This window comes from Amblyomma maculatum, chromosome 1, assembly GCF_055883805.1.
Source record: "Amblyomma maculatum isolate TAMU_Amacu chromosome 1, ASM5588380v1, whole genome shotgun sequence".
Taxonomy (NCBI): Eukaryota; Metazoa; Arthropoda; class Arachnida; order Ixodida; family Ixodidae; genus Amblyomma; species Amblyomma maculatum.
The window spans coordinates 423581320-423609159 of record NC_139344.1 but is presented as its reverse complement, the minus strand read 5'-3'; the positions used below and the strand labels follow the sequence as shown (position 1 = coordinate 423609159).

At 45.0% G+C, this 27840-nt stretch overlaps 1 protein-coding gene across 1 annotated transcript in view; it reads right to left on the bottom strand.

Moving 5' to 3' along the window:
- Positions 1 to 27539, bottom strand: part of Rme-8 (receptor mediated endocytosis 8) — a 173519-nt gene extending 145980 nt beyond the window's left edge. Inside the window, exons 1-8 of the mRNA XM_084598432.1 lie at positions 26838 to 27539; positions 13812 to 14028; positions 12374 to 12415; positions 10179 to 10382; positions 8317 to 8456; positions 7782 to 7845; positions 3996 to 4091; positions 3318 to 3409 (exon numbers count right to left, since the gene is read on the bottom strand). Coding sequence (XP_084454558.1) covers positions 3318 to 3409; positions 3996 to 4091; positions 7782 to 7845; positions 8317 to 8456; positions 10179 to 10382; positions 12374 to 12415; positions 13812 to 14028; positions 26838 to 26911 — 929 coding nt within the window. The 5' untranslated portion in view covers positions 26912 to 27539. The remainder of the gene's footprint in view (positions 1 to 3317; positions 3410 to 3995; positions 4092 to 7781; positions 7846 to 8316; positions 8457 to 10178; positions 10383 to 12373; positions 12416 to 13811; positions 14029 to 26837) is intronic.
- Between the last annotated feature and the right edge of the window lie 301 nt (positions 27540 to 27840).

Below are 27840 nucleotides of genomic sequence, written 5' to 3'. Positions count from 1 at the left end.
AGCAAATATTCCACACACATTTGATAATCCATCTTACTGCCTCATCAACCAACAGGCATCCTGCACTTATGTTGAAGTGGAAAGTACTAGGTATCAGGTGAGGTAAGGTGAAGTCAGGCAAAACTTTATGAAGGGGAAAGAGGATGGGAAACGGGGGAAAGTGGCAAGCAGGTTTGTCGGCTCTTATAGTCCAGGACTCTGCTGGCTCTCTCTAGTTTACAGAACAGGTGGACTCACTGGCCAGCTCCTGCGTGTGTTCTGACTGAGGTAAGCTCTGTGGTTTTGCAATACACCTCCGGAATATGTGGAACAGGTCACATTAACATGAAAAGTTGGGCTCGCTGGTAGATATTGTGTCGGTATTCAGGTAAGCATTCCTTCAGGTATTGATTGTGTAGGTATTCATTATGTAGGTATGTATTCATTGCACCTGTGTCGTGTTGTCTTTTCTGCTGTGTCTATCTTTTTCCCACTCATTTACCATGAATGTGGAACAGCATGGGGCAGGCGCAACACTAGGGGCAAACAGAGCTGTAATGGGTGGAGTGTATCTTACTCCTGACATGTAAGTTAGGATATGTGTTAGTTTGAATGAGGAGCCAATCAACGGCTTCTGCTGTTGTCAGTGAAGCTGAATAAATTTTTTTCATTTGAGTTCAACAATTTGCTCCTGCTTTCGACACCGCTCCTCTTTTCTGGGAGGCTTAAAACAACACTGAGGGCAACACCATCCAATTAATATTCTCAGTAAAAAAATAATAATTATCTGGTTCTTCGTGGGTATGCTAATGTTCACCCAGAAGCAAGAAACGCATTTAGAGCCGAGAAAACTGAACTGTGTATTTTTCAACCATTCGATTCCAGCTTCTGAGACCTAGACTGAGGAGGACTATAGTAGTCGCTGCCTTATAATGACAGCACAGCATAGCCTCAGGGAATCTGCATTTTAAATTTTGCGCCTACATAAGCAGTCTACATACAGAATCGGTCAGTGATGGCGACACATTATTTTGTACATCTAGTTCTTTCATAGCCTATAAAAGCTCAGTTTTTGGTGAACATGGTCTCTTAACTGTCAGAATGATCTGTTTACTGTGAGCGTAGGACGGCGCCTATGCTGACGGCTTGCAACTGAGGAACAAGTTAGGATAAGAAAATCCAACACCCTAAAACAGATTTCAACAAACCATAAACTGTGGCTGGTCTGCACGAGCAGCAAGAAATAGGACAGGGTTGTGGGGACAGAGAAAGTCCAGTGATAACTTGCGGAACCAACAAAAACATCCCACAGAACCTCTGTAGAACCCAGTTTGAGAATCCCTGACAATACAGCATGAAAATTGACAATACAGCATGAAAATCCTTATTGGGAATGCGAGATGCACTGCTGCAACTTTTTAACTTGCAAACTGTTTAATTCCTTCTTCGCATCAAATTTTCTGTTATGTAGCAATGCAGAGTCCCTCAACCATTCTGGAAGGTGAGCAGGCATAGTGTTTCTTTTTTTTTTACTCTTTCCTGCCCGTGGGAAAAGTGGTAGTTTCTGGGTAGTGTCATTAATATTTTTTTTCTCTAATTAAGCTCGCTTGGTACAGGACTTTCTAGTATCAAATTGTAGAGGAGGAATTGCTCTTCACAATAGTTTTAGTGACAACATATTTATTGGTTGAGTGATGAAAAAGAAAACTCTCAGAAAAAAAAAATTGAAGTTAAAAATAAACGCACAAAAGCATCAAAGTTTCTTGACACAAATAAAAAAAAAATTTCAACATACACATTTTTTACAACAGGAACCAATGCAACACTGCAGCAAATTCTAACTTTCTGTGTACAATATTTGCCGAGTTAGGAAAGAAAACAATAGTCGAGGTCGACGCCTGGCTGTCTCCTAGCGGAAAACAACTCTCTGCGCTGCCAGCGGCAGGTAATCCCGCCTAAAAGACACTGGCATCCTGCAGGTAACAGTTTTGACCTTCAGAACATTGATCTCTTCCGATCAGCATGCAGCAAAAGCAGAACTTTTTGGGGCATGGCTGTTCACATTCAGGGTCGGTTTGATGCAGTTTTGCTGTTGGTGCTAAAATCTGAAGAGCTGAATTCATCTTCCGAGTCATCACTGCTGCTGTTCGCATCCAAAAACGAGCTCTAAGATACGCCAACTTCCATGAAAACGCGCCATTTCTGCACAGCAGCAGCGCGCGATGTCGACACCATGATGTAAACAGAGCGCCGATACCAGACTCCAGAGACCATCTGGACTGATGCAGCACGGCGGAAAAATTAGAACCAAGAGCGAAGCTGAAAGAAGGGTTCTATTTCCTACTGCACGACGCCACTTGTCGAGGAGCCCATCAAAAGCGGAAAAACTCGAATCGTGAAACCATTGATAGCGGGCTATCGATGGTTTCACAATTTTTCACAATTGATGGTTTCACGATGGTTTCAGTGCTGGACAGTCCCACAACAAGTGGCGAATGTCGTCTTCACCACTTTCGTTTTTACTAGCAGACACTCTGGGCGGGAATATAAGTGTTCGAAATGAGACGATGAGAAGTTGATCTACGCTTGCCATAACGTCCCCTGTGCTACAACTAAAGATTGAAGACATGTCCCTGACTTCACAGAGCCATACCTTAGGCTGCTAAACGTGCAGCCACCCCTTATCTGGTATGGTGCCCCAATGAGTGACTTCAATGCACCCTCCTACAGTGCTGGCTGAGAATGTCAGGCGAAATTTTAACAGCACCCAACTAATCCCAATATTTCCCAGCATCCAGTTTTCCACTCCAGAGCCAAAATAAGAGGAATTGTAGAAAAAGATCCTGAAGGCACTCCATTAATTCCTTTTTGTAGCAAAAAAAGAAGCTTTACATATTTTTTCGGATACGTTGAAATTCACCTTGCAGGCAGGAAACATGCATTCAATACTGAGATAACGATATAAAATTTCCCCCTACTCAATTCAAACTCATTACGCCTACATCAAATAGGACTCCGTGATCAATGACCACAATCCTGAAGTGAACGGTAGTGTAGGCTAACCTCAGCCGCCATTGGCGATGCCTGTACCTCATTATTCAGCTCTTTTAATGCTACAAAGAATCTTCAGTGACAGTGTAGCGCCTTCATTGTGACAATGTGGTAAACTACTCACGCAAGCCAACTTCATTTTGTCCTCCACACTTCCCACACTTTGGTGAAACGTTACCTGCTTTCCCATTTTCACACTGTGCAATATTTGTCTTGCTCAGCGAGACAATGAACAATGGATTTTTAGCAGCAGTTCAGCTCTGGCCCGTCTCAATGCGAAAACTCACCGGTCACTGGAGCTGTAGTGGCGTGCATCCCCCTGAGCATACTCGATGGAAAACTGCTGTACCTGGTCCCGAGACCGCACAATGCGGCACACCTGCACAGACGTAGCAACACTGACACAAGATGCTCAACAGGGGGCTAACGTGGGTATGTTGACCAAGACATTGGTTCCCAAAGATCCACTAACCTCGAGAGGTTATGAAGTTGCTCCTTGAGAAATCAAAGGTGTTGCTTTTGAGCTCTCTCTCTTTTTATACACGCAGACGAACGCCTGATCAATTATTCCTGTCTGTTTGGAGGGCATATGAAGCCCAGATAAAAACGACATGACTCCATGGTGCGGTTATTTCCACGTTTACATAAGACACAGCCCAATACGTACCGCTATTGTGAAAGCACATAAAGATTTCTACAGGCAGGAAACTGGTAGGAAGGCTATTCCTGCACCCTCCCCATGACCTCCGTCCCAACATGACCCAGGACCCAAGCTTGCTCCAAAAAGGCTAACAACCAAGTCTCTCTTGAAATCAGCCAAATTAATTCACTAGCCATGCAGAGCATGAGGGACCCTAGACTGCCCCAAGTACCACAGCGACAACTGATGTTGCTGCCTCAGCAAAACACCGTATTATGCGTGGTTGACAATGTGTCATCTGCACGAGAAAAAAAAGGCAGCTCACGTCGGCCAATGGCCTCAGGGTGACCACGGTATAGGAATTGGGGTCCCTCTCCAGCAAGCAGCTCTCCGTGAGGCAGAGCAGCCGCCTCACGGGGTCCTAAAAGAAAAAGCGCAATGTCAGAATTAAGTCAGCTTCTCCGATACTGAAGCAAAATGTTTGACCCCATATGATAAAACGTAGCAGCTACTGCAGTCAGCACTCGCCACACACAGCAGCCTGCATATGAATCTGACATACACTGAAATCTCTATGTCATAACGCATACTTTTCAAAAGGAAAAAAGCACACATTATAACATGCCCTTAAAATGTTATGTGAAACCGAAACTATGTATACTAGTCTTCTTTAACCTGACTGCGCAAACAAACTATTTGTGCATTACAATCAAGAGTCAAAACCGGTTCACGTGCCTTCAAACTCAAGGCCTTCTGTCTAGCACACTTCAAAAAATTAATCAGGGGAGGGTTATGTGAACACGGCACTACCTGCGGACTTTGTTTATAGTATTCAATCAAGATACATAGTGGTAAGTTCTTATAGAATATTACACAAAAAGATCCCATCGTTTGGAGTGACAGGAAGACATCCTGTTAGCAAGTGCGTAAAAAATGACAAAAACTGCTACAAGCTCTCTGAAGAGTAGATATTCAATTTTAGTTATGGGTGTGCAAATACAAATTTAATATGAATCGAATATGAATACAAATGTGAAAAAATAAAAATACCTTCGAAAATCAGTGTTTGCTTTGTATGAAAAAAAAAAATATTAAGAAAATAGGCAAATTATTATTATTATTTTTTTTTAATTCGTTCTGACCTTTGCAATGAAACAAATCATAACAGCATGCAACCTGTAATGTGGTCACGCAATATGAGTTGCAAAACAAAATCCACGAATTGACACACCACTGGCAATTGTAACTAGACAGTAAAACCTCATCAAGTAAACTTCAGGGAACCGGAAGAAATGCCTGACAATCGAAAGGCCGAGTTATGATGCTACGAGTTAAGGTAAGAGATGAGAAATTGTTGGACACTGAGTGGAAGTCACACATTCAAGCCCCTTTCCCTCACACAGCCAGCTCCACATGATGCCAAATATTCTGAGCAGAAAGCGCTGGCTACTGAGACTATGTTAGCCTCAGAATATGCATCCAAGCAACGTTCAGTAATGGGTAAAAGGTGTGAAAAGTTTGGAATGCACGTCACACATAGGCCTATCACCAGATTAAAATCGGAGGGCATGGGAATATTCTGGGGCATGAAAAATGGCAGTGAATCGACAGACAGCGACTGTCTTAAAACGATAGCATTCAGGGCCCTAATTCTGAAGATCCAGTGTTGGTGTTGTCAGCGTCGGCATTGTGAATAAAAAATTATCAGCATGGCTCCAGCAGGTGGTAGCTGGTGGATGACATGGCCAGAAACTGATTGGTTGTAGAGTTTTGAGACGTCGCACGAGCAGGTGGCGTGGCCGATCTGAATGGAGCTACCAAATGGGGCTTCTCACTTCAAACAGGTTGACGAGACTGAAATCGAACTCTCCAGGAGTCTTGGATTTGGATGGGCGGGGTTTTGTCTCTGTGTCGAGTGGTCTTCCAAATAATATGGTAGCCTACAACTGTATGCTGAAGAATTTGTGCAAAAGGTGGAGCCTAGGTGCCCGCCTCAATTTTTTTAGATCCTTATGATAAGAGACATGGTGCTTGTGGAAGCAGCTCAGCTTGTGAGAGAAGGAACATGAATTGCAGTAATACGGAAAGTTGAGCTAGTTGGTACATGATTGCAAATTACGAGCGCTGCGACGGAGAACAACAACGAGAGAGTAAAGACAAGGACAGGCGCTACTATCAACTGAACGTTTATTCAACGAACACAAATCAAGCGTTCTTCGAATAAACGTTCAGTTGATAGTAGCGCCTGTCCTTGTCTTTACTCTCTCGTTGTTGTTCTCCGTCGCAGCGCTCGTAATTTGGAACATGAATGCGGCATACACGTGCTGCTGGGTTGCTTCATGGCAATCACCATCAATCTGTTGGGGGTTGGGTTGTGGGGTTTAACGTCCCAAAGCAACTCAGGCTATGAGAGACGCCGTAGTGGAGGACTCCGGAAATTTCGACCACCTGGGGTTCTTTAACGTGCACTGACATCGCACAGCACACGGGCGCCTTGCTTTTCGCCTCCATCGAAAAGCTGCCGCCGAGGCCGGGATTCGATCCCGCGTCCTTGGGAACAGTAGTCGAGCGCCGTAACCACTGCGCCACCCCGGCGGGGTCCATCAATCTGTGCCAGCTAGTAAAGTTATGTTATGTCGAGTTTTATGGTGCAAAGCAACTAAGGCTATGATGCGCCAAACACAACGTTAAAAATGTTGGTATGGGTAAAATAATTTGATGCTTATAGTTTGTGTAAAATGCCAGCATCTTTGAGGAACCTAAGATTTGTCAAGGATCAAGAAGTGCTTGTTCACCTAAAAGCAGCATGGGGTGTAATGGTATGCATTCTTTGTAGGATACATGGTATGCATTCTTTGTAGGATACATTAAAATATTTTTTCTTTGGTTCTTCAAGTTTTGTACATGAAATGAAAAAGTCAAATTAAAAATTAAAGCTTTATTCCAAAATGTACACATTTACACCTTACATCAGGGTATTAGAATTTCATTTCATTACATTTCATTTATTTGTCCCTTAAAGGCCCGAAGGCATTACATAAGGGGGGGCGTACATACAGGTTGGAGGGTAGTAGCAGAGAACACAAAAGAAAGGGGGAAAAATACACGAGGTACTAAAAAAGTGTAAAATAATATACAAACTAAAAGCAAGAAATAAACATACAAAAAGAAAACAAGGAACAGCTGGCACTTCGGTGTCGCAGTATGAATATGTTTATGAGAAGTGATTAGCCAGTTTCTCGCGGAAAAGGCGGCGATCGGAGCATGTAATTACGTTGTCGGGAAGGCCATTCCATCTAGAAACATCTTAGGCCTCAAAGTTTTTGGAGTTTGCAATCAGTCTAGGGGTGCATGAATAAAGCCCAGCTGCACACTGTTTTGGACACTGATCGGCAGCGCGTCCCTTGACCACCTGCCTGATTCTTCCACTGCGCTAAAACTGTGTTCGTGAAGCCTTCTCACATGTAATAATGCAGTTGCTATTTAGACGGCACCACAGTCACAGTGCTGCCCCGTGAAGGATGCAAGGGACAAAAATGTGAATACAGTCACTGTTGCACTGTTCTCATCTCAAAAGCAGGCACCCAAAGTTCAGCCTTTCGCCAAATAAATGCACAATGATGCAAGTGATTATTGCCAATTTTTTTCATTTTTCAGGGTCAATCAATAATACAAACTTTGGGTAGCTGGAATATTTTTTCCTACCCTTGGAGTTTAAGTTCAATGAACTTTTACTGTGCTATTACTGCTACATGAATCTCCTCATTTACCGCCTAACAGACTTTATTGGTATGACAAATTATGTTAATCACAGATAAAAACAGGAGAAAGTGTTTGCCTTTAGTCTGAAATAGCTATCCTGCACCGATATTCTGGTCATGCATAAAAATATTCAAAGTTATATAAAAATATTCAATTCGATTCGCACACAAAAATTTGATATTTGCACACCTCTAAATAAAATGCCCTCCTTGTAAAGTATCATTCAAAGAACTTTCAATATGCCTCTCCAGGAATTACTTCTCCTGTTTGAAACTTTTTCTGGCCACAGTGCTGGCGGATGTGACAGGTGAATGGGCAATAGTTAGTTGTGGTTGCGGCTGACGCTTACCTCGTTGCGTGAAGAAATCTTGTGGACCACAAACTCGCACAAAGATGTGAGTGCCTCGTCAGAGCTGCAAGTATGCAGAGTGCCCATTGAGAATGTGTTCAGAATCTAACAGCTTGACGAGCTACGGATCAGTTAAGTTGATTTTCTTTGTTTACCACAACTACTTCAAGCTTAACACACACCTCAACATGTCAGTTAAACAGAAGCTGTACCACAGAGAAGAAATACAGGCCGAGAATTATGTACGGAAATAATAGAAGGTGAGAAATGATTGGTTAGAAAAAATACAGCAAAGAATGCAGGCACTACTGGTACCCATGACATGTGGCTACCAAATCTAGCAAGAAAAACAAAAAATACTTGATACCTGAATGATAGCAAACTGGCCGTTTGTTCTTTTGCAACTCATAACCCCAGACTAAGACAAATCAATGTCAACATACTCTTGCTGGCAGCAACTAATGCACAGTTGACAACTATGCTGCCCCTAAAGAACAAATGAGAATGCCCTAACACAAGCGCCGGAAGAACGCACCTGTACCGCCCAAGGCGAGCTTCCCTCGCTGCCGACCGTGACAGGGGCTCACGGAACGCCAGCTGGACTCCAACGTGCTGGCTAGCCCAATCCACGGCCCGTTTCATCAGCTCCTCCCGCTTCTCCACTATAAACATGTGCTGTTGTTTGCAATGCAGGAAAAAAAATAACAGTGTCAGCTAGCCATGAAGGGTGAAACTAAAGCCAGACAGAAAAACACACACACAAGGAAAAGAAGAGGAAAAGAGGCTGGCTAACAAGTGGTCTTTATTGAAGGCCGCAGAAGAATATAAAGTCGAAAGGGAGAGGGTGAGGAAGTGAGGGGCGGTAGCGCAAAAAAAAAAACACACTTAGTCATTGCAATGAAATACCTTTGACATGAACCAACTAGCTCAGATCCAGATCATCCTGTAGCCATCAAGCACAGATATCAGTTAAGGTGCATGCTCTCCCATCCATACCCCCGATAGCAAACAAATTTGGTCAGCCTGCCTTGCCATAAACACCAAATTATTGCTAATATGTGCGTAATACAAAAAAGTGTAAAATACACTTTCAAAATATGGATAACATGAGAGTTTACCCATGCCTAGTAAACTGTAACACCTTTTCTGCCATGCAGTTTCGATTTCAGTTTCGGCAGGAGAATGGCAGCTAGGGTTTCACTTATAAGGGCACTTTCACTTATATGTAAAGCACGCAAGAAAAGTGGCAAAACAGCCATTTCAATTTTAATTTGCTCTTTTACCCAAGCCTGGAGATGTGACCAAAGAAACCTGTGGTGAGCCAAAGCAGAGATTAGGCATACAGATATTCCTACCCATTTTTTCACATTGAGCACAAAATGACCTGGATAAAATAAAGCAACTGTAAAGGTTAACAACGAATCTACTAATTTAAATTCAGAAGATGCAGGTCTGCAACTCTAAATCAACCACTGAGAACAGCTAAACAGGACTATGAAAGTCATAATGCAAATCTGTTAAAATAGTTGCAAAAAGAAAAGACGAGAGATTACCGTCATGGATGAACGGAAACTCTCCTGCAATTAGCAAAATCTGAAAACAGCCCACTCTGGACACAAACAGACCTAGGTAGAGGGAAGCAAATGACAAGCTATGCTTGCAGGTTCAGAGAGGCATCCTTTGTCAGGCATTTTTGTCTGAAGGACACAGCATGGAGTGAAGGAGTGGTCATCATCAACATCATAATCATTACCTATGCAAGCCATCAGCCCATCACCTCATTGAACTCCAGGTATACTGTGTAGCAGCCTACTCCTCAAGAAGCACATGTAACTCGATGTCTGTACAAGTTATGAACAGTCACAGGATCCACAGTTCTGATTTCACGAACTGCCAGAGCTGAACCTATTTTGAGCACATGAAATGTCTGTCTATCGATAAAACAAATGCCTGTAGTTCCTTAAATTATAGGCAAGTCAGCAAGGTATTTCCTTTAAAATAGGATGTCTGCGGGTCAGATTACAAGTGATAAGCTATCACCCAGCATAGGTACTTCTCATTCCAATTCTATTCCATGCATAAGCTTTCCATTTTCCATGCCTTCCTAGGACATCATTGTGCCATCATTAGTGCTTGCACTGGTGAGCCAGCCCTAAAAACTGTTATCAATGAATGATGTGAATTGAGGATGTAATTCCATCATCCACTTGAGCACAACCATTTGGCTACAAGGAAGAGTAAACAGTTTTGAATGTTTGCAGCAAAAGAGAAATTTGTCACAATCTGGGACTGGCAGTGATGCAAACTAAGCAAACAGGCAGCTAGTACTTAGTGCTCTTGCTTTTGGCAGATGCAGCCACCTGCTACGATGTTAGAAAGACGGAGGCTCTCCCTCACCAGGCGCTCGTGGCCGGTGGCCAGCACCAGGCCCCCCGGTGTGTCCGCAAGGGCGGCCATGCCCCTCAGGTCACGGTACAAGTATGTACAGAGGGCGCTGCGGCCACTGCGCGAGAGGTCTCGCTGCACCAGCCCCTGGCAGCCCAGCTCCAGCTCCACCGGAACCTCCTCGTCCGACCAGTGAAGCTTACGCCCCCTGTAGCACTGCACCCCCAATGCAAGGTCAGGGTGAAGGTCCCTGAACGCTCACGTCCACACACACACTGACATGGCAACAAAATGGTTGTGAAGGCAGTTCCTGAAACCATTGATAATTGTCGGCAACCCTCCCTGAATCCAGACAGTACTAAAAAAAAAAAAAAAGGAAACCCCTGGAACCTCCCTGCTCAATGCAACAAGTCATTACGCCTTCTGCCAAGAACCCTCCCAGGTTCAGTCTTTTCCTGCACTTCTGAAAAGGGTCATTAATAGAATTTGTTTGTTTTTAGAATTTGCTCCAATCCTCTTTCTTTTTTTCTTTTTTTAGCTACAAAACATGAATCCCTACCAACTTGCCCAGTTTTTTTAGCTCCTTAGCAATTCAGAGCCAGCTCTTGTCTTTAAGCAGTACTAGTAGTCTGGTGTAAGGTACACACCATGTAGAAATTTCAGGATATCTGGAACGGCTACACAGCACCATAATCCTCCGTAAGAAAAAGAATAAAATTCCAATAAGAAAGGGTGTCAGGCAGACACACGGAATCTCCCCACTGCTATTCGCCATGTGTTTACAAGACATATAAAGAAGATTGAGGAAAGATTAGGAACAAGGGTAAATAAAGAATACCTTAGTAATCTGTGATTCCCTGATCCCATTGCCTTGACCAAAGACTTAGACAGTGAAAGCAAAAAGGTAGGTTCAAAAATTAACATGCAGAAAACTAAAGTTAACCTTCAGCACTCTCTGAAAGGAACAGCAATTCATGACAGGTAGTGAAGCACTAGAAATGGCAAAGGAATTCCTCTACTTAGAGCAGGTAGTGACTACAGATCGAAGCCACCAGAGTGAAGCAACTAGGATAGGAACAGGGCGGAGCGAGTGCTCTCAGATAATGAATGGTAGTCTGCCAGTATCCCGCGAGAGAAAAGTAGATAACAGCTGTATATTACCAGTCTTCATCTATGGAAACAATCAAGCTATGGAAAGGAAAATGATAGCTTTAATGTTAAAAGGCTGGAAGCATAGTAAGTAGGTAAGGGAACAAATGTTAATGACATTCTGCTCAATATGAAGAAAAACAATTGGCTCAGACCGGGCATCTAATGCGAAGGTAAAGTAACCGATGGTCGTTACAGGTAAACTAGATTCCAAGAGAAGGCAAATATTGCTATTGGTGGGCTGCACAGAGTTGGGTCGGAAAAAGAGATCATGAAGTCTGCATGCATAAGTTGGATGCAACTAGCCCAGGACTAGGCTAATTGGAGGGATATGGCCTCTGCCCTGCAGTGGGTTGATAATGACATAATCGACAGAAGAGAGCAGACTTGTCCAGAGCACTCAAGTAATGTTCTGCACAGATAAGCAGCCGCTATTTTAAAAGCACATAAAGAGTTTCGCAGATAGCACTTGCGCTTAGATGCAGCCAAATAGACAAGGGACCAAGCATGCAAAAGCATCTCGACTGTGCCAAAAAAGGTTTGTCAAGAGATCACTTCCTTTCCTCCAGAGCACACCTCTCAAGTGCTCTAGACAAGAGTGCTGCCCTCTGTACCTTTCACGAATGCATGTGGTGCCTGTAAAAGTTGAAAAATACTACTAGGACTATGCAGACAAGGCATCCTGCATCACCAAATTCAAAGATTCAGCACCCCTAAAACTAATACTTCAAAGCATGCAAGGTAACCAAAATAAGACTTCCATAACTAGCATGCATGGGCCCAATGATCTGCAGCCTGCCGAGAGACACGGCAATTGTATTCCTACACTGCTTCTACAGTCAGTCGTCGGTTCTTCAGTTCTGGCACGAAATCTAGTCAAAACAGGCAGAGGTCTGCTTGTAACCAAGGTTTTAAACCGGCAGTTACGCTGGAGTGGCAGCTGGTTGTGTCAAGCCAGGATATGTGGTTCAGAACTGGTAGTCGCCCAGAGCGCCAATGAGGCCCAAACCAACGAGCTTCCAGGAGGAATCCAAGCTTGGGTGCTAGAGGTTACTCACCGCAGTTTCTTTGCATGGCTCAGCAAACAGGTGCTTGAAATCCTGGAATGATACAATCATGCAGAGAGCATGAGCTCCTAGGCATTTCAGTAGAGTAGCAAGAGCACTCAGTTCAAAAGTTTCGGATACCACGCTAAACCACAACAAAAGTTTTTCATATTGAAAGGAATTCCATTTTAATTGCAGCTGCTAACAGCGGGTATTTCTAGCAGCACGTGAGCGACTAGAGTGGTGACTGTGATGTCCAAGGTCACTACTGCATCCACTTTTATTAAACATGGTTTTCACAAAACCTTAGCCAGCAGTGTACAAATATAAATAATGCCCTTTTTCTTTAACCTCCAGACAACACTATATACATGGAAACTATCACGTTTCATATTCCCTAAATCTGAACATCATATTTTACACTGAAGCATCTGACCAGCCCTAGTGGTAATAATGATAAAAGAGAATGATTGAGACAACAAATTCTTTCAGAAGACGTTTTCAATATCACCCTGCTAAAAGTAAAATAATTTAAAAAATTACAGGAGACACTTTGGCTTCGCATTTATCCCATTTAAGAGCATAACATGACAGCATTAATGGCTCCCATCTGCAGCTCCCCTTGTGGATTCTCTTGCATGGTAAATGCATTTTGCCACTCTCCTACCTATGAATCTTTTAGTTTGCACCTTTATTTTCTCACGTATACTGATTAGCAAATGGTTGTAAGTCATTTGATCTGCTTTTTCACAAGATGGGTGGAACCCTCCGAGGAGAGGCAAAAATTCGTCTGCTACTGGTTCAAAACGACCTTGGGAGACAGCTGCGATCAGCTTGTGCAAGTGCCTGTGAAGCGGCGATGTGTCTACTTCACAGCTACTGCCATCTGTTGCTTATACCTGTCATCAATATCAAACATATTCACATATGAAACATGATATGCGCATAGCCTCTACAATCAGCCCCAGCTACACTGTTCCCGGAGGCATGTGCAGCTGCAGCTGGCAGTTCAATTTCAACAAGGGGAGAAGAGCACATGCGTAGAGCAGCCGTGTAAAGAAGGCGGATTATGTGCAAGACCAACCAACATAGTTACAAACCCCCCTTTAATCAAGCCCTATAATCAAGTGAACAAGCCTGCATGGCCTAAGGGTAGCACATCCGACTCAGAATCCAGAAGTCCCAGTGCGTTCAATTCCAATCCCACACTCCTAATTCACAGGAGCTGCCCCAATAGGCACCTCCAGCCAACTCAATGTCATGTTGTCTCGTGACATCACATAAACCACTGACTAATTAGCACCCGCCTATGTCACCTGCAAATTATGACCTGCCAGAGGTGTGTCCGTGCGTTTTCGCTCATAATGCCGACACCACCAGACTTTCTAGAGAAAGGGGTGTTTAACTCTCTTCGCGTTAAAAAAAGTGAGGCACAAACAGGCAGGCTCACCAGAGCACGGGTGATGATGTCGGCCCGGTGTTCTGACAGGAAGCGCATGCTGTTCTCGCCCTTCTTTCCCTTGCGGAACGTGATGGAGAACTCGTGGCTCTGGCCCAGGGGCTGGATGCGCAGGAAGTCACCGTAGCTCCACTGGTTGGTCACCTCCATGGTGGGCGGGTTGTAGGTGCGGATGCCCTGGGTGCCCACAGAGAACACCCGCGGGTACCTGCAGACAAACGGGCACATGGGGTCTCGCGCTACTAGTGTTTTGTAGAGCCCTAAGGAAATGCAGGGATCTTCAAGCATGATAAGCTGAACTGCAGAAATTTACGTTTTCTTTTTTTGCCAGATGACAGACGCCTCGGAGGCTCAATGGTTGGGAGTGACTGTTAAGTCGAGGGACCTAAGTTTGAACTCAGCTGCAGCTGTCACGTTTTGATAGAGGCAAGAACACAAGATGGCCATGTACTGTGCACTGTTAGTGCATGTTAAAGAACCCCAGGTGGTGTAAATTATCCGTAGCCGTTCAATATAATGTAAGTCAGAAGCACTTTTGTATGTTAGACAGCACAGACCATAAACATAACGTAAGCAAGTTTGCACTTCCCCTGACTATGTGTTTTTTGTGTCATGTTTCTTTGATGAAATTTGTTATGGCTTCTGATAATTTGACGATCAAACGATCGTCAACTAGCCCAAAAACAACTTTTCCGAAAGCACAATTCTAGTATAGTGAGCCTATCTATTGATGCTTCTATGGCATACGTGCCATCACTGTGCCCGCAAGTGAAGATGATATTTATTGATATTGTCACCACTGCTCTGCGTGGGAAAAGGAAGCTTGGGGAACCACACCACTTGAATTGAGTACCATCATCAGGTTGGCCCGCCAGGGCGGCGCAGTGGTTAAGGCACTCGACTACTGTTCCCAAAGATGCAGGATCGAATCCCGGCATCTGCGGCCGCTTTCGATGGGGGCGAAAAGCATGACGCCCGTGTGCTGTGCGATGTCAGTGCACGTTAAAGAACCCCAAGTGGACGAAATTTCCGAAGGAGTCGCTTTGGGACGTTAAGCCGCACATCTTCAGGTTGGTAAAACCTTCTACACAGGAAGAGAGCGAGTAGAATACTAAGATAAAAATTGTGGAGGCAGGTCTGCCTATGGCAAGATGGGCTGCGACTGCACTTGTCCTGTCCACGTGTTCTTTTGTGCTATATTTCTAGCAATAATTTCTTCATGGATTCTCAAGACAATCACCAGCTAGCAAGAAAACACCTCTTGCCAAACCATAAGGAAGCTGCTCACCGCAAGTATATTTTCAGAGCAATAAGTAATAACAAACTACTAGCTTTCAAATAGTTTTCATGCTCATTCCAATATAGAAGGGCAGTTCCTTCTGTACACACTTAAATGTAAAGATTGCCAGAGCAACAGGCTTGCCAGCGGTCGATAATGAGCGTGCACTGAGAGTGCATGGGATATCAAGGAAGTAAATGTAAATGTTTGTACTGCATCACAGCCAACTTTACAATCTGCAGTTCTTGGAATTCACAGAAAATCCAGACTTCCTGCCCTTGTACAAAAGCACTGGCCAATATTAAGAAAGGATGCATAACACAGAAAAAGTGTCAGAGATGGCTACAGGGCATACTGTGTGGATCATTACAGGTGTCTACGAAACCTTCCCTTTCTCCAGCACCTTGCTAAGTTTTCGTCTTATAGCGCCTGCCGACGCTATAAAGCGGAGGTGCTGAGATCAGTGTTAGAGGAAAATGAAGAAGTACAGTGCGTGCTCAGAGCGCAGGCACGGCACGGGCTATTCAGAATGGGAAGCCTGCCACGCTGGTCATCTTGCTCTTGTGCTCCATCGCAACAGTGGTGACTCCGGCCTAAGAAATGACAGACCCCAGCAACCTACCACCCTCAGGCGATCTTCCACCTGACGCTACCTTGCGCCAACGGGATGTTGCGGCTCTCCAGCTCTGCCTACCAACATCCTGGCCCAAGTGTCCGCAGGTCTGGTTCGCCCAAGTGGAAGCCATCTTTCACCTGCACCACATCACCTCGGAGAAATCTCGGTTTCGTCATTTACTTTCCAACCTGCCTCCCGAAGTGGCTCAAAAGGTGGCGGACATTATCGCTGGACCCTTGGGCGACGCCCCGTATCAGTGACTAAAGCAGGGCCTTCTGGACCGCACCACAGCATCCGAGAGTGCGCGCCTCCAGCAGCTGCTCACCGACAAAGAGCTTGGAGACCGCCGCCCCTCCCAGCTACTCACTAGCATGCGGCAGCTCCGGGGCGAAAGCCTGGTGCCCCATCGCAACAGTCTCGTCCTTTGGTAGCATCCTCTTAACACCTCCATAACATAAGCAACAGGCAACATAAGGCAAAGACCAATAATATAAGTTAAAGTCAGCCGCCAAGGCTAATATTGCGAGGATGAAGCCAGGGAAATGGAAAATGTTATTAAGAGGGATTTAAACACAAGAAGAAACAATTTCCTTAAAGTAAAGAAAGAAAGCAGAGCTGGTGATGTGCAGGAGAAAAACACATATCACAATCACCGACTAAAAAAAAAAAAAAAAAAAAAAAACACCTTCAAAAACAAGGATGACTACTAGCTAGATGAGTGTTCAACAAATTTTTGATAGTAAACGAATATAAACAGTGTGTCTTGCTAAAAGAGTAAGGTGCTTTACAAATTGAGGTCCAAGGTACTAATGACTTACAGTGTAGCATTAATTAAAAAGACTAGCGCATGCAACAAGGACACAGACATAGAAAAAGACAGGATGAGCACGGAGAAAAAATAAGCACTCGTCCTTTCTTTTTCTATGTTTGTGTTCTTGTGACATGCTCCAATCTTTTTAATTAATGATGACGCACCAACTAGCCCAGCTTTCTGCCTTGCTTCCAGTGAAGGTCTCACTGTAGCATAAGTGCATAGCATTTTCTTAGGACAAATTTTACATTGGATGCTGTTAATCACAGCAGCTGCTCTAAGCTATCTCAAAGCAGGCAGACATTACAGAAGACTGTAATACTGTTGAGTGTGCTTTTGTATTTTTATTCTCTGTATTCTAAAACATTCCAGTCCATCTTGCTCTTCACAACATCCTAAGCCATGTAGCAGAGTACACAGGACCAAGATGACTATCAATTACATTAGATGAGTTTCTAAAATTTTCACAGCAACCAATCAGCAACGTGAGGAAAAGACCTTGCGCAAGCTGTACAAAAGGGTTTGCAGACCTGTCTATATAGAAGCAAGGAGCAAGCATTCAGTCCAAAGCAAAGCTCCTGTGTCACAGTGAAAATTTTGTAACATAGCCCTAAGACCTCCTGTTACCCCCTTATCAAGAACGAGCTCAAAACAGGCAACTATGCTGAACTTAACTGAAGCCTCTCTAATTGTGAGCAATCTGTCATATGCTGACTGTGTATGCGGACAGTCTGCGATTGCTATGGCAGTGTCATCACCTGACCCTGATACAATACCATAGTAACATGCAAATCACTAGCCCAAGCAATTCAAGCATACAATGATTGGAATGCAGATAAACATAGCTAAGTAGCAATGGTGACAGCAGTAACTGTGCAAGCTTCCCGAGCACCACATTGCGGCTCTGCCCAGCCCAACTGCCACGCCCAGCACTCAAAACCCAACAGCCCACAGTTCTGTGCAGAGGCTGACAAGAGATAAGGATCTGGCCATACTTTGCATGTAGCCCCTACACAAAGCTTTCGGCGACCGACACTGTCGCTGAAGGACATGAAACGAACAAAATTCTTTAGCAGAGATAGCTGTGTGAAAAACTTTTTCTGAAATACCCAGTGTTGATGTTGTACTAAATTGCTTAAAAAGATTGCTCAGGTATGAACAAGTGAGCCTATGAATTGATGTTCTCATTGAACAGGCAGCAGTGTACATGACAGTTTTTCTTTTGCTGCCACTTCCTGCGTAATTGTATGCAACCTTGCCCAAAACACAGCCACAAAGATTGTGGAGAAAGTGTCAACGTGGACTTTGATACCAAAATGAATGTTACTGGAAAGCTGTGATGGCCAGACTCACAAGGAGATACTCAGTGTCAAAAGGAGATATGTGCAAAAGAGATTACATGACAAACACAACGAAACAAGGCACAAAGTGAAACATTCCACTGCAGTGGACGAGTGCTGTCCTTGCAACAAATCAGATGCTGGAGCTAGTTCAGTGCAATGCCAGCCAAGTAATCTATTCCTACACTGCTGTGTTCTTGTGAATGTATCAACAATTAAGTGAGATGCGGTGTTGACACAATCCAACAAAAACAGTTCAAAGGAGCCTCCAAAAAGTTAATTTGCATGTACCAGCCAATTTCTTTGCACTGCAGCAAATTCCCACTTCTCCCTGAATGGTTAACGCCGCTACTTAGGTTGTTAGGTATAGTAACTTCAGACACTTTCAACAACACTGACTGACTGCATGATGACCCTTGGCACTGTATATAATTCCAGTGAATGGCATTTACTGGCACTTTAACGATTAATAACATGTTCCAGAGAATGAGAGAAGCTCAGATTTCCTTAACAGACAGTGTTCCAAAACAGCTGCACCAATAACGACAGCATTATTTTCCAACGAGGTTGACATGAAGGCATTGATGGTTCACTGGGAGACAACTGTGACTGCACAAAAAGAATAAAGAGAACAAGTGAAGCCCTGTTACTCTCCCTAATATGCTGTCCATCAAATCAACAATTATGTGGCGTCAGTCACAACAGCCATAACAATGTGTAGCCACAAACTTGTCTGAGCAAGTTGTGTTCCATTGCTGCAGCTAACGTAAGCATAGTGGATGTGATATATGCAAAGGAACTCAATCTAAATTGCGGCCTAGAGTGGAATGAGAATGCTTTGTTATGCACTAGCAAGCCTCCTCGCCCCTGTCAAATTGTGACAGCATCCACGGCTGCCACATGAAAGAAGCAAACATCATTTTCCATGCATCTGGTGGCGTAATGGAGTTGCTAGCTGATGGCTTCTGTCTCAGACAAAGTGTTCAGTTTCACGGAATGCTCCACATTTGCCCCCATAGAAAGTAGCGGTGGTGCGAAACAATAACCAGCCTTCAACAAAGCATGTATCCACAGATATGAAGCCCTTAAGAAGGTAGCTGAAAGATTGGCTGCAGTGACATGCAGGTTCATCACTAATAGCTTGCAGCTCTACTTATGCTTAAAAACTAACTTGCTTTCTGTACTGACTCGCATCCTCTGATGTAATTTTGTCCCATCACAGTAATAACAATAGTTGAAATAGTACAAACCGATCAAGGTTGACCTGCCAAGTCAGCAATCTAGTGTTTGGCAGCAGGTTGGCACAAATTTAGGAATCAAAGCGAGTAATGCCACATTTCTTTGAAGCATTCAAATTCGCTCGTACATCTGTTTTATTCAATAAGCCCCTCATTTCAATCCGAACTACCCCCGTATTGTTCCTAAAAATATGCATATGTGGTTTTAAGCCTTTCAGGCCATCACAGCTACGACAAATAACGTCTGGCTTCTTTTCTCAAAAGAACTAAGACAACTAAAAAGTTGCACCTTTTTTCTTTTTACAACACTCATCATTTCCTTCTATAAGTATTAAAGACAAGAGCTTCCAGATTCCTGATGGCCAGATAGGTTCATGTCTGATAAAATGCACATGTTGCTTAACAACTGCCACAATAAAAACTGATATGCACAAGCAGAACTTTCATTCTGATGGGCAGGTTCACAACTCAAGCCATCATAATTAAGCACCAGTTCTCCATCGTCCATTTTTGGCTTGTACTGTGTTTTTGGTCCCAGAAATCTCTAGCATAAAACAATATATGTTTGTGATCTTGTCACTAATTTTTCAGCAACTGCTATCACCAGGATATTTAACATGTGACTGGCGGATCAGCAAAATCATTCCAGTGTTCAAGAAAGGTTACCGTTCATCCCCGTTAAATTATCGCCCGATTTCACTCACCTGCATTTGCTGCCAAATCATGGAGCTTATTTTGTACTCACACGTTGCTGCCTTTTTAACTTCTGTAAATTTCTTCCATCCTAATCAACATTTCCTTAAAGGCCGCTCATGCGAGACACCCCCGGCTTGCCCTTTTACTACACAACTTACACTCGTACTTAGACCGTAATATTCAATGTGATGCTGTGTTCCTTGATTTCGAAAAGGCGTTCGATAAAGTTTCTCATGGCCGCTTAATACGCAAACTCTTCCATCTGGATCTGCACCCCTTCATCGTTAATTGGATTCATGCTTTTCTAACTGACCGTCATCAGTTCGTCTATGCTAATTGTCACTCATCATCTCTTTCACCCGTGAGGTCTGACACCCCACAGGGAAGTGTACTAGGTCCCCTTCTTTTCCTAATATATTGCTACGAAGATGACGAAGCGGGCAGTGGCGCGGGGCGGAGCGCTCGCGCCAGGCCCGCTGGCCATTAAAGCATATTTCATCGTCATGTCATCATATCATTCTGTTTCTGTTGTGTCACCATGTTTCATCGCTTGTCATGCCACCACGTAACATTTGGTTGGAGGTGCGGTTCATCCCCACCCTCGCCTTGCCCCGTCGAAGCCAACCGTACGCCGTGTCTATTTGCCGAGAGCCCGTGGAGATCGCCGCACAGCTTTACCCCAGCCCTTTGTGCTAGGACCCGACTAGCCGTTCTCCCCAGCCCCGTCCCCAGCCTTGACCAAAACACATGACAACCAGGAAGAGCCCAAAGCCGACCCGACCGACCCTACGACGAAGCGACCTCACGAACACTCGAACTAAGACAGCACCCCCGCCCAAGCCGTTCGGCGTGTCCATGAGCCTTGGCCTTCGGCAAACGGTGAAGATTGGACCTGATGCTCCGGGGCAAGCATTCATCTCATCTTCACATTCACTGTGATGTCCAGCGTTTCGTGTCCTAATCCTGTGTCTGTGTTCATCGTCACTTCATGCAATGGATTTCTAGCAATCGATCGGGACGATCGCTCGGTGGCTCCAGGTAGTGCTACGAAGATGACGAAGCGGGCAGTGGCGTGGGGCGGAGCGCTCGCGCCAGGCCCGCTGGCCATTAAAGCATATTTCATCGTCATGTCATCATATCGTTCTGTTTCTGTTGTGTCGCCGTGTTTCATCGCTTGTCATGCCACCACGTAACAATATATTAATGATCTTCTACTTAGTCTTTCTTCCAGCGTCCGACTGTTTGCTGATGATTGTGTCAGGAGGAGGAGGAAACCACTTTATTTAACGCATTACATTAAGCGTTAAGAATGTCCTGGGCCAGGGTCACCAAGGCCAACTGATCTTGCAGCTGGTCAGAGGCTAACCAAGCCCGCCACGTTGGGGGAGGAGGGTGTGGAAAGTGAGGAGATTGGAGGGCGACAGGGCAAGAAAAGATGCAATGCTCCAAGTTTGCATAGTGTTCTGGGCAATTTGGGCATGCAGGGGAATGTATGATTCTGTATAGAAAAGATCGGGCAGGAGTAAGCAGTGTATTTAGTTGTATGCATCTAAGAATGCGGATTTGCGTGGTAGTGAGAGATTTATCAGGAGGCAGTGTACGGAGAGTTTCTCTAATGTTGTCGTAGTGAATGTTGATTTCTTTTTTGTAGTGAAGAGTAGTGTCCCATGCTGATGGATAAGGCCAGGGAATCCCAGGCGCCCGGTGTTGAAGTTCGCGGGCGAGGCGATGCACTACCTCATTGCCTGGGATTCCAGCGTGACCAGGAATCCACCTCAGTGTTACAGTGTGGGGACGTAGTTTGGTAAGAGCTCTGTGTAGATCATCGTGTAGTTCTTCAGGAATGCGAACCGTGTGAATGGCGCGTATAGCTTGTATTGAATCAGTGTATATGGTATATCCTGAAGGGTTAGGGGGTGCTTGTGCGAGGTCTTGAATACTGGTAACTATTGGTAGGGTCTCGAGAGTCGCTGTAGGAGGAGGATCTATGTAAGGACCGAGGGTATGCGTCACTACATCGCTACAGCTCTGAACTGAGTAAGCAGCCGCTCCGACGTTAGTTCGTGATGCATCTGTGTAGATGATCGTGGAATCTGTTGGGTGAACATGGTTGGAAACGCGAGCGGAACGTCTGCCTGTGTTAGTGTCGGGTGCAACGTTTTTTGGAATGGGGATTATTCTGAGGTTATCCGGGAGCGAAGAAGGAAGGGTAATTATAGGGAGGTCTATAGGTTTCAGTGCAACCTGCTGTAGTATCCAATGTCCTTGTTTGGTGCTAGAAAGACATGCCATTTGCCGGTCGCGATGTTGTTGTATGAGGTCTCCCAGGGGCAAGAACAGCCCCGTAGAGTATAGGCGCTCCGTGGACGTATGTACAGGGACGTTAAGGGCGGCCTTGTACAATATGTGAAGCGCAACCTCAATCTGATGCCTTTGGCGACAAGTTAGTGTAAGGTAAGGAATCGTATATAAAATTTTGCTAAGTGCTAATGCGTGGACAAGCTGCCTGACTTGACCCTCCCGTATCCCGGCATGCTTATTGACTATGGGGCGAACTAGATGCGTAAGCTGATTGCAAACTAACGGTTGTAGATACATTGGCCTGATTGGTTGACTCATGGATATGAAGTCCGAGGATCCGGCAGGATGATACACGAGGGATGGGGTGACCTGCCATTGTGAGATTGATCAGCTGGTTATGCTGGCATTGATAGCGAGTTTTTGCAATCAGCAGCAATTTGGATTTTTCAGGTGCGAGAGATAGCCCTACTTTATCAAGGTAACTAACAACTGCATCGATACCTTGCTGCAGGGTCTCCTCTACTGCTCCAGGAGACCCAGAAGTGCACCAAAGAGTAAGGTCGTCTGCATAGAATGTGTGTTTTAGGTTTGGGATAGACGCTAAAATATGAGATAGAGGAACCATTCCAAGGTTAAAAAGGGTGGGTGACAGAATAGCGCCCTGAGGAGTACCACGTGTGAGGGGGAAAGGATCAGATATCGAATCGGGGAGACGGAACTTGGCCGTACGGTCGCGGAGAAATGCTGTGAGGTAGCCATACATCTTTGGACCACAGCCAGTAGAGGCAAGAATGTTTAATAGAGGATCGTGGGCAAGGTTATCAAAGGCTTTTCGCACATCAAGGGCCACTATGGCTTGGATCTGGGAAGTGGGCGAAGGGTCAAATTCGTGCATGAGGAGAAAAAATAGGTCCTGAGTAGACACACCTTTTCGGAAGCCAAATTGTTGAGGGGGAAAAGAAATCTATGGATTCAAGATGAGTCTCGAGCCGATTGAGCACCATCCGCTCCATGGTTTTTCCCAGGCATGATGTTAAAGAAACTGGGCGGAGGTTTTGAAGCGCAGTTCTTTTGCCTGGCTTTGGAAGTAGGGTTATAAGTGATTGTTTCCAAGATGCTGGGAGTGTGCTTTCTTCCCACTGTAAGTTTATAATGCTCAGAAAATGTTCTTTGTCCTTGTCAGAGACTTCGAATGAGTGAGTATGTAATCTGGTCTTCACCTGGGACTGACTTCCGCTTTAGCTGTTCTAGTGCCCAGTCGAGATCCCAGAGGGTAAACGGCTGATCGAGTTCTACATTGGAAGCACCAGTGTATGGAGTATAAAGGCTGGGTAGGGGAGGAGGAATGTAGAGATCGCGGAGTTGGGCTGTTAAGGCATCCGCGCCTAGTTGAGAATAGTGCTTCTCTAGAGTGGGAACAGGCGCCGGTTGAGGCCCGAGTAGTTCTCTGAGTAAATGCCAGGTTCTTTTTTGATTTAGTGTGCCGTTAATGATGTTACAAATTTTGTTCCATTGACTGGTGTCAAGTGTAACGCAGTGTTCTTTAACCTGTTGCGTCAATTCGGTGACTCGGTCGGACAGGCGAGCATTGTTGGGCTGAGTGCGAAGAGTGCGCAAGAGTCGTTTCCGCCTCTTCCAGATGCGTACAAGGTAAGGGTCCGGATTATCTGACGGGGCTGAAGTGGAACTCTCCTGCGTAGCTTGTTTCTGAGCATGTTTGAGTGCTTTTATCCAGCTCTGAAGACTGCCAGTAATATGAGAGGTGTCGCGTATAGTGCGAAAGGTATTCCAGTTTGTGTGGGAAATTTTACGTTTACGCGGATGGGTACGGCTAGGGACAGTGATGTTAATAATGTAATGGTCGCTAAGCAATTTTTCATCTGTAACTTGCCAGGTGACCTCTCGCAGTCCGCGGCCCACTGTGAGGTCTGGCATGGTGGATTGTTGGTTCCTGTAACCTTCCCGGGTAATGGAGTTTGGGGTGTTATAAACAGTTAATTGAGCTCCGTTTAATGCGTTGTTGAGTATACGGCCAGGTCGCAAGGTGTGTGGGTAACCCCAGATAATGTGCGGGGCATTAAAATCCCCACCTATCAAGAAGTCGGAGTCTCGAAACAATCTTGAAGTAAAGTGCATTAGCGGTTTGAAAAGCGTGTACTCTGTAGGAGGGTTATAAAAATTTAGAATGGATAAAGAGCGAGATAAGTGATCAGAATACAGTGTAAATGCAATAAGGTGACGTTCAAGACGACTGGGGACTTCAATGGCCTCAAATCGGATGTCCCGACGAATATAAGTGCTCACTAATGGGGCACAGTCGCTGTCATGCGCTGCATGCAGGGCACAGTAGCCCGGATTACCTTTAAGAGCACGTGATTCTTGAATGAGAATGACGTGGGGCTGCGAGGGTAAAGTCAGGAGCCATTGGATAAAGACTGTTCGATTGGTACGCAGGTTTCTGCTATTCCACTGTACAATGTGTATGTGATTGTTCCCTGCCATTCTTAAGCTACGTTAGCGCGCTTCTCGGGAGGGACAGAAGAGGATGCAGCAGTTGCTTCAGGGGATGTAGATGGACGGGGCCGTTTAAGAGAATGATTGTGTCATATATCGCCCCATTTTCACAAGGGCAACATTGGTGTAACACGTGGCTCATGTCTCTTAATGTTTCAAAGACCTCACTGATTTCTTTTCACCGTCGCTGCAACTTCGTCTCACCAGTGTACACTATTAATAACTGCCCAATTTCTTCGGAAAAATCATTACAAATACTTATGCGTCCATATCTCTCGTGATCTAACTTGGACTCTCCATGTCACCAACATAACTAACTCCACATACAATGTCGTTGGGTATCTCTGGCGCAACCTTGCTCTAGCACCAAGTTCTCTCAAATCGCTCGCTTACAAGACTTTCGTTAGACCTTAACTTGAATATGCTAATTTTGTCTGGGATCCCCATCAGATTAACCTAATTAATACCATTGAGTCAGTTCAGAATCGTGCCGCCAGGTTCATCTCATCTGACTACTCCTATCATACCAGCATCTCAAGTCTGAAATCACGATTGCAGTTGCCTACGCTAATCACCTGTCGGAACGCAGCATGTCTCTGCTTATTTCACAAGTTCTTTCAAAACTTTCCAGAAGCCAACCGATTAATTTCACGTGTGCATCGCATTTCCCGCCATAACCATCCGAACGCTGATTACCCTGAACGTGCACATACCATCACATTCAAGCAATCATTTTTCTTAAAAACTGCCCATGACTGGAATGACCTCTCTGCTAAGTGGCCACTATCATGAATCATCGACTGTTCAAGACCACTATCGAGGAAGCCTATTCATCAATGTAATTTTTGTCCATTTTTCATTAATGTATAACATTTTTTGCCGTGATATCCCCACCCCTCATGTAATGTCCCGAAAGGGACCTTTGAGCAAAAATAAATAAATAAAAATAAACAAATGTACTCAGGTTTCATTTCGCTGGCTGTGAATCCTTTTTCTCATTACAGAAAAAGCCTCTTCCTGTATAATGAAATATTTGCCAACATTACTGTTCCTACCTTTTGATGGCCATCCTTGTGCACCCACATAAGCAGTGAAAAAATCAAGTGTCATAATGACTATCATGGTCGAGTTACTGATGATGAATATTTGATTATGGCTAGTAGGCTCGGTATCGCAATGAACGCAGCATACACGTCTCAAAATTAATAGACCTTGTAATTGCATTACTGAATGCACAGAAACATGATGTTTAGTTTACATCTGCATTGCGCACGTCCTATATTTCAGACTGACAAAAAAATTGATTTTCAATCAGCCCACACGAAAGCATTCGCTTACACTGTCCTAGGCTTTAATGATTGCTTGGAAGGCTAAAGCCCTGTTCAAAAATAGCTCGTCAGTGTGACATGGCCATAAAAGCACGGGAACAAAATCTGTACTTTAGAAGATCAAGAATTGTTTCTGCAATCACCCTGTCTATAATGTTTCATACAGAAGTAACAACTGCAGCTACAGGTTTGTGCATACACAGCTTTGTCCATCAGACCCTAGCACTGCTGCTATATTAAAACCAGACCACCCATTCCTTTTTCCCTATCGCCTAGATAATATTGGTGCTTTCAGGAAAGCATAAAAAAAGCAAGGTATTTCAATATTGTAGCAGTGTATAAAGGTTTGGTGCCATGTGGTTTTGTTCACTGTACCATCACATGCAAAATGGTTTGTTTAGGTTTGCTCCGATCACAGGACTCAAATGACAGTTATTGTTTTGTCTAGACATGGATAACAGCGGTTAACTTTATGCATTACTTCACGAGGCAAAACTAAGCTCTATCCAAACGCAACACGTCATATACTGCAACAAGGAATGCCGCAGCACAGTTTTAACTTTCTCCTAGATTCCTCTCGACTGGTTAGCTCAGGTGTGCCGCCCTTAGGAAACGAGTTACTATTCCGTCTTGGAGCAATTGGCCCACAGTGCGAAATGAGAATATCATGCAGTCAGTCAACGACGGCGACTATCCCACGCACAAAGCAGGGAAACGCTCGAGGTGTGAAGTAACTGTCAATCGCCTCTCGGGAGCCAAGAAAACGCGCAGCCGCAAATTGCACAGCCACCGTCACGACGACGCGCCGCAATTGACGGCATCCGCGCACGATTATGCTATTGCTTCACGGTCGCAAGGCACAGAGGGTAGTTCCGACCGATAAGCAATACTCACTTTCCCTTCCAGGACAGCTTAGTGACCAAGTAGCAGGCCACGTCCTGGTTCTGAGCCATAGCGTCGGCCGTCATGGCCAGGCAGCCACCGGGTCACGGTGCACCGGGTCTAGCAAGCACGTGCCCGCATCAACGCCCCCGAGCACTTTCGGCCCAGACGGTGGCGCATGTGAGCGTAGGTCCGAACACCGCCCCTCGGACACTGGTCGGTGAAGACGCCGTCAGGGAGAATGGATGACAACGCCGCCGCCGCCGCGGTCTCAGCTGTGCGCCGGGCTCCGGCCGACGTGGGTCGTCCGACGGCTGATCACGGGACAGAGGAAGCGACGGCTCACGCTGTCATGCCGGGCTGGTGAAGCGCGTTCACGACAACGTTAACAGCACGGCCAACATGCACACTACCAGCCAAACTAGCAGAACATAATCGCCGTCAGTGTGTAAACAAGTGAGATCTGATACCACCCTCGAAATCTCCGGCTCCGGAAAAGCCTGCTTAGTTTGCTGTACACATCGCGGCCGACTTGAACACACACGCACGCACACAGATTGAAGTCTCCTTGGTCCCGCCTCGACAGTGCTAAACCGTTCAGTCTATCGCCAAAAGCTCCGGAAAAACAGTAGACGTTGTAGTACGGGAAGGTCCCGCAAGTAGCGCTAATAACAATGGCAACTCGAGACTCGAGCAGCGTTGTCTCTTCCTGGCAGAGTAAAAGCAAGCATAGTAAAAGCACCCAGACTAGACCTTTTTTTTTTTTTTTTTTTCTAGCAGCATCACACAAGCTCTTATGCCAGTAGTCAATCTATTTTGACGCAGTTCAGTTTATGAGTAGCGCTACTGTCGGTGACTCCAAATGTTTCAGTACTTGTTGGCATCGTGTCATCTAGCAGGCACGGTCCAATTTTAATGTTCGACGGCAGCACGAGAGCATGCACGAGAGGAAGAAACGACCGCAACGTATAAAGTGCGCTGCGCTGTCTCGTTCCTACTCTTTTATTGTATGTTG